This window comes from Alligator sinensis, unplaced genomic scaffold (assembly GCF_000455745.1).
Source record: "Alligator sinensis unplaced genomic scaffold, ASM45574v1 scaffold566_1, whole genome shotgun sequence".
Classification (NCBI taxonomy): domain Eukaryota; kingdom Metazoa; phylum Chordata; order Crocodylia; family Alligatoridae; genus Alligator; species Alligator sinensis.
Window position 1 is genome coordinate 1,384,285 of NW_005842017.1, and position 7,180 is coordinate 1,391,464.

Consider the following 7,180-nt stretch of genomic DNA (forward strand, 5'->3'; position numbering starts at 1 on the left):
GTGCTTTGCTTCAGCTTCCAGCATTCTCCTTTCCATAGCACCTGTAACCTGGGGAGACACTGAGCATCTTGGCCCCTCATAACGCTCCATCCATGATCTCTGAAGGGCTTGCCCCATATTTGACTCCCTGCCTCTCTGTCCCTGGGTGTATCCATGTTCCCTGAGCTTTGTCCATCCTGTGCACTCCTTCCCCTTCCCCCTCACACACTCACGACAGCTCCATCTCTTTTGTGTGACAGGCTGCTCCCTGCTTGGTTCCCGGCACATCCTTCCACACTCTGGTGTCACTGCCGCCAGGTTTACCTTCCAATGAGCTACTGTTATGCCTCCCGACTGACTGCTGAAGAGGATGAGCTAGTGCAGAGCCTCCGACAGGTGAATTACTCTCCCTAGGGGCATGGTGGTGCTCAGCTTCTCAGAGCTACTGCCTTTCCCTCTGAGTTTTCTTTTCCTTCCCCTGCCATTGTTTATGCTTCTTTCTGTTGACATCTTTTGTGCTGTATTTCCACTCGGTGGGCAATTGCATTCTGCTTAGAATAAGCTACGTGGCATTTTCTGCCTCACCTTTCACTTAGGGCTGAGGCATATAGCGTCTGTGATTTGTCCCTTGGCATGTTCATGTGACAGATTGATTCTGAGTGCGATCCAGGCTTTCACTCACATGAAGAAGGCTCTCGCCCTTACAGAGGCAGTAGTAACTTTTTCCAGGGTGTGCTGTGTCGTGCCAGTGCTGTGCTGTATTAGCACAGAACTTAACCTAAAGGTATTGAGTCCCAAAGGGCCTGACCTATACGTTGCAGGTCAGAGGATTTCCCCCAGTTCCTCCTTTGTGGAGGTCAAGGACTTGCATTTGGGAGTAAAGCATGTCCTCCATGAAGACATCCAAACTTGACTTGGAGACCTCAGCAGATAGAGACTCCACAACTTCCCTTGGTAGTATGTTTCAGCGGTTTTTCTCTCAGTTAAAAATTTGGTGCATGCCCCCTTTGGATTTTTCTGGCTTCAGCTTCCAGTCATTGGTTTTTGTTTTGCCTTTCTCCAGCAGAAGTAATGGCACACCAGGATAGAGCAGTGATCTGATTTTGTTTACAGTAAGATGAAACAAGGACTGCAAGGTGGGAATTCCTCTGCCCTCCATGGCTGTTGTGGATGCAGGCATTCACATTGTTAGGTGCTTTTCAGCCAGCGGGAGGGGTTGGGAGTTAGTCCTTCTGGGACAAGAATTGGAGGAGGCTTTTGGGAAGGGGACAGGGAGGTGGGTGAGAGTTGAGAGTGACAAAAAAGGAAGCAAAGTATAGGGATGCCTGGGATTTTAAAGCACTCAGGCTCCTAGCAAGACGTTCGTAAGACACTGAACATATAGTCATTGGGCATACCCAAGGCCTGTGTTTCCCAAAGGGTGAGTAATTCTGGGGCCCAGTTTGTGATTCTGGAAAGAGAGAGATCTGATGTGGGAGAGTGCTGAGCCTTGTCCTCTGTGAAACAGACCTGGCTTTGTGGAGCAAGCCCCTTGTTAGTCTCCTTCAGAGAGCTGCTGTGAATGGAGGGGTGTGGAGAGCTGCAGTTATGCCATGATCCAGAAGGATATGCCTTTTGACTGAATGGGTTTTCCTGGTTGCTGAAGCTGGAGTGGCCTTTCCATGGCCCTTGTTTCTGGCGCTGGAGTGGACTGGTTAGGACCCCAGGTCCTGCTTTTCTTTTTGGGGGGTTCTTTTCCTGCCAGCTTCTCTCTTCTAGCCTTTTGTCTCCTTTTTCTCCTAAAGTGGTACTAGATGTAGCTTCCACAAGGTCACACGTGGAGACCTGCAGTGCAGAAGTGGTTGAACACTGCAGTTCTGTACTAGTAATCTGAGCCTCAGTGTGGGAATTAGTTGTCTTTCCCCAGTTGCTAATGAAACCACTAAGCTCTGTGGGGATAAATGCATCCATCTCTCTCAGGCTTCTTTCTCCTTATTCTGCCCTGGTTGCAGGCAAGCTCATCTGCGTTTTTCCCTTGCTAGGAGCTGTATATCCAGGACTACTCCAGCATTGACTGGCCAGCCCAGAGGAACAATGTGGCTGCCTGTGATCTGTATACCCCGCACAGCTGGCTGCTGACAGTTGCCTATGGTGAGTGATGTGCTGGCTGGGTTGGGTCACTAGCACAGTGTTGTCTGCAGATTTGTGTTGAGTACCTGCAAGTGAGCTGATATCAGAACCAAAACCTTCCTCATAGCCTTGAGTCAGATGAGAATACTGCCCCATGCTTCCTACCCTGGCCTTATGCACTGATGTGCTGCTGGGTTCCACCCAGTGGGAAAAGCGTGGACCCATGGAGGGTAGGAGTGTGCCTAGGAAAGCATACATAGAAATGGCTCTGGGATCTTAGTTGGCAACTCTGGTTCATCCCCTCTAACGTTGCTCATGCTACCTCTGCTTGTCTGGGGCTGAGCAGCAGCCAAATAAGAGAGGAGGGTTTAATTCTGGAGGTGCAGCACTCTGGGCTGGGCTCTGGCTGTTCTGTGGGCTCTTCTCCTTGGGAAGCTGGCTGGGATCCTGGCCCTGCCTACACAGACCTTCCCTCTCAGGCTATCCAGGGCTGCTTGGGTCCTAGAGATACAGGAGCTGGGACTATATAGCTGGAGAGAGTTCCCTTGTGCATGTTTCTTGTTCCTGGCCCAGCCATACTGAACTTGTACGAAGCCTACCACAGCTATCACCTGCGCCAACGAGCCATAGAGGAGCTGTATGACCACATCAAGGCTGATGACCGGTTCACCAAAGCTATCAGCATTGGCCCGGTAAGTGGTTCTTTTACCTCCCCACATGAATGAAGGCAGCACCAGTTCCTGTGCAGTGCTGAAAGATGGGCCCTGTGCCCCTTCCTCTGCATGGACACTGTCCTTATGGATTCCCTGCCTCTTGTATATGGGCTGTCATCATTACCTATGGCACTAGAGCAGCTGGCATCTCTGTCCGACTCGGGGCCCTGTTGTGCTGCATATGGTAATACTTACTCAAGGATGCCAGTTTTTCCAGAAATGCTTAAAGCCTCCATCACAGGGCAGAACATAAGCCCTGAGTATTGTCCTCAAGGCTGACCAATGATGCCAGGGCTTGGTGGGATGGGAGCTGGTGCTGGCACATCTGTATCAAGGGCAGCTTGGTACCCACCCCAAGGAGAGTAATTGCATTCTGCTCCTTGCAGATTTCCAAAACCATTAACATGCTGGTTCGCTGGCATGTGGAGGGATCAAGCTCCCTGGCTTTCCAGGAGCATGTTTCCAGAATCCCAGATTACCTCTGGTAAGGCTGATCCTGTTAACTCTGTCCAGGGGAATGGGCTTATGTCTCCAGCACAAGCAGTGCCCAGGTCCAGAGTGGGGAAGGTCTTAAGCTGTCCTTACACCAAGGAGTAGAGAGTGCTGTGGTCCAGGAGTGACCTGCAGCATAGGCCTCAGGAGTCTTAGTATGGGCTAGGTGGAGGAGGAGAAGGGCCTCTTATCTGGTTAGCCCTCCAGCCAGCTCTGTAGCTCAGGGGTTGGTAGCCTTTTGGGAATGTGGACTGAACGAACACAGCTCAATTGGAGGCAAGCTGCTGCTTGCAACCTGTTTGCTTCCACTGCTGCTTCTCTGGGCACCAGTCCTCCCTGCTATCAAACCGCTACTGATGCCCTGGCTCTGTGGGTTGAATGGAATCACTCAAGGGCCTGAATCCAGCTCCTGGGCTGTAGGTTGCTGATCCTTGCTGTAGCCAACAGTCCCTCGTGAGCAAATCCCTATTGCTCCAGTTCTGCCAGTCAGTTGGGGGCCTTGTATTCTGAGAAGGATGACACAGGCACACAGGGTTCCCAGCGTCTTTCCCCAGATGCTGTCTGTGAAGCCCAGCTCCCTGCACCCTGCTGGTTCACCTGAGTGTCTGATGTCTTCATGGTGGTGGTGTGTGGCTGATTAGTGCTGCATTCTGCAGGCCACCTCAGTGCTGTGCTCTTTTCCCACAGGCTGGGACTTGATGGGATGAAGATGCAGGTAAGGTGCCCGAATCCAAGCAGTGAAAATGGGAAGTTGCTGTTAGTGGGATGGGGCTCAACCATGCTGAAGGGGGATACAGAGATGGCAAGGGGTCAGACCCCAGTCTTGCTATGGTTAGAGCTGCTGATGTTTAAGCCCTGCTTCCTATTGCTGAATATTGCTTAGATGGATGGGCTTCTGAGGCTGAAAGGGGTGCTCCAGGAGACCTCTCCAGTCTGAATTGCTGTGGTCCTTTGCCCCAGTTGCCTGCAGAGCCTCACCAGTCCCTAGGCTTTGTGGGGTAAAGAGGGGTGCAGGAGGGAATTATACCGCCTTTTAATTCAAGGACAAGAATCCTCATAGGCTTCAGCCACAGCTCCCTTCACTGGGTTTAGGATCCAACACCAGGCCAACGTCGTCCTCATGCCGAACCTTTTGGGGATACTTGCTGCAACCTTTATGGACCTTGCATCTCTCTGCTTCACTCCCCAGGCCTGACTCTTTTTCCTCTTGGTCTTATTTTACCTATCTGATGCTCTTGCCTGTGCACTGTGTGACTTGTGCATGTACAAGATAAAACTCTATTGTGTGTTTATCATGGTGAGAAATCAATCCTGTTGCTTACAGGGTGTGACTCTTTCATGGCACTGGAGAACAGCCGGTAGCCTAAAAACTCCTCAGTTAAATAATTTGCTGCTCATTCACAGGTGCCAGGAAGCTGGCTGGAGGGAGATAACAGGCTACTTGAAGTTTAAACCCATTCCCAACCAGCACTGCCTACTCCTTCCCTCCCAGAACACCCAGGGCTGCAGTGGGCTGGGAAAACCCCTCGCTGCTGCCATCCAGGCTATGTTGTCTGGTGGGGCTTGCTGCTGCCTTTTCCACCCCCTGTCGGAGGTCCCAGGGCGCAGCTCCCAGCAGTAGCTGTGTCCAAACGAGTCTGTCTGCAGCCTCTGGCTCCCTGTACTGCTCTGGGCAGACAGCTGCAACCCCTCCGCCATGGAGCCCCACACCCCGCTGGTATGTTATTGGTTAACTGTTTAACTGATATAATTAGAGGAGGTTGAATGGATAATTTTTAAAACAATACTTACATCCCTAATCACGACAGGTAAAGACTAAGACTTTATTTGCAAAGGAGGAGGCTGAGGAGGATTATGGTAGCGGTTGATCAAATCACAAAGGATGTGGATCAAATGAACAGGGAATTGAGCTGGCTTGGAACCGGTTCAAATGGATTGGAACCCAGTTCATACTGGTTTGAACTGGTTGAAAGCGGTTGGAAATTATTGGAACAGGTTCAAACCAGTCGAAAGCGGTTCCGACTGGTTTGAACCAGTTCTGACTCGTTCTGACTGATTTGAATCAGTTCCAACTCATTTTAACTGGTTCCCATGGGTTTGACCTGGTTCCATCAGGTAGCATCAACATTTAATATTCTGGAATCAGCATTGCAAACAAAATTGAAACAATTCTATATGACTAGCATAGATTGTATAGATAAGTTTCATCACAGCATGTTCTCTCTGTTTCAGGGCACCAATGGATCCCAGCTCTGGGATACAGCCTTTGCTATCCAAGCCTTTCTGGAGGTACAGTTTCCTTTTGTGCTGCATTCCCCAGTTCCTGAGGAGGTAGCATTCTGCATCACCCTTCATGCTTTAGCTGTTTGGTCCCAGCTTCTACAGTGTGTGTTTAATAAACAGGGGAATGGGAAGCGGTTTGTGAACCTGTACACCTGAAGTCCAAAACTCATTTGGTCATCTTGTCTGACATCCTGTGAGTGATCAAGGAGCGTTGCCTCCTGTCACTGCATCATCAGACAAAGCCATGTTCCCGAACATTTCCGTTGAGCCAGTAGCAAGCAGCTACGTCCTCTCCTGCCCCATTGAGGGCATAGGCAGTCCTCCAAAGCACAGGCCTTATTTAGGGTAACACCAGCTGTGCAGAGAAGTCTCTGCAGCCCCTCCCTGCTGCAGTTCTGTGCTTGGCTCTTATGGGAGAGACAGCGGTGGGTGCAGATCCCATGGGATATTTAGTAATTTGATTTCTCCCCAGAACCAGACTCCCTGGCTGGCAGGTAGCAGTGCCTGTCTGACTTTGTCTACGTCCTTCTTAGGCTGGAGCCCAAGACAACCCAGAGTTCAGTTCTTGTCTAAGACGTGCCCATGAGTTTCTCCGAATCAGCCAGGTGAGTGCTAGGCTCATGTCGTAGATGTGGGAAGGCTGCATTGATTTTTATGAGACTAGTGTGTCCATTGCCTCTTTCTAAATTTATTGGCCTGTTCCCAGCTCTTCTCATTCACTCTACACATTAGGAGCTTTGCCTGTTATTAATTCCAGTGAGATTCACAATGGCTAAAAGGCTGCCTCTGCCCAGGCTCTGATGACTTGACCATGGTGCTGTATGTAAAAGAACTCCACAGGCGCTGTTTGTAGTGATGGGGCAAGAAGGAAGTTGCAGGCCCTGATCTGCAGTGACCTGCTCTCCTCTCCTTCTAATCCAGGGGTGGGCAAAATCTGGCCCACGGGCTGGATCTGGCCTGCAAGGCCATTCTATCCAGCCCGCGGGGCCCCTAAAAAAATTTAGAAAATTTAATACTTCTCTGCCCTTGGTTCCTGTCAAAAATTACAGGAACCAAGGGCAGTAGGACCCAGGGGAAGCCTGGTGGGCTGCCTGGCCCCACCCCCCAGCTGGAAGCCCCAGACATAGTTTCTGGGCTGGGAGCACATGGGGTGCGGGAAGCTCAGGTAAGTGGGGGGGAGGGGACCCTAGGCAGCGAAGGAGTGGGGGGGGGGCCCTCCTGCTCCATGCCTTTTGGCCCCTGCTACAGCTGCTGGCAGCCTGCATGGGGCTGCCTGTGCCGGATCTGAACAGCCCCATGCAAGCTGCGAGTGCCTGCGGTGTGGGGTGGGGGAGGGGCCGCTGCCCCCCCACTCAGCTTTTCCCTGGGCTCCTTACCTGTGTGGAGAAAAGTGGCCCCTCCCTACCCCATGGCCAGCACCCCACGCTGCAGGCGCTTGCAGCCCACGCGGGGCTGTCCGGAGCAGGCAGGCAGGCTGCGAGTGGCTGCAGCGCTGGGCGCCGGCCATGGGACAGGGAGGGGCTGCTTTTCCCCACCCCACTGTGCTCAGCAGCACCTTGTAACCTGGCCCCATGGCCAGGCTGGCAGTGGGGCAGGGTTCAAAC

At 51.8% G+C, this 7,180-nt stretch overlaps 1 protein-coding gene across 1 annotated transcript in view; it reads left to right on the plus strand.

Annotated features, from left to right (window-relative positions):
• The window catches only part of LSS (lanosterol synthase), a 44,955-nt gene that overhangs the window by 23,583 nt on the left and 14,192 nt on the right, over positions 1–7,180 (plus strand). The window contains exons 7-13 of the mRNA XM_006022064.3: positions 240–375; positions 2,001–2,109; positions 2,662–2,780; positions 3,188–3,285; positions 3,981–4,008; positions 5,526–5,582; positions 6,110–6,181. Coding sequence (XP_006022126.1) covers positions 240–375; positions 2,001–2,109; positions 2,662–2,780; positions 3,188–3,285; positions 3,981–4,008; positions 5,526–5,582; positions 6,110–6,181 — 619 coding nt within the window. The remainder of the gene's footprint in view (positions 1–239; positions 376–2,000; positions 2,110–2,661; positions 2,781–3,187; positions 3,286–3,980; positions 4,009–5,525; positions 5,583–6,109; positions 6,182–7,180) is intronic.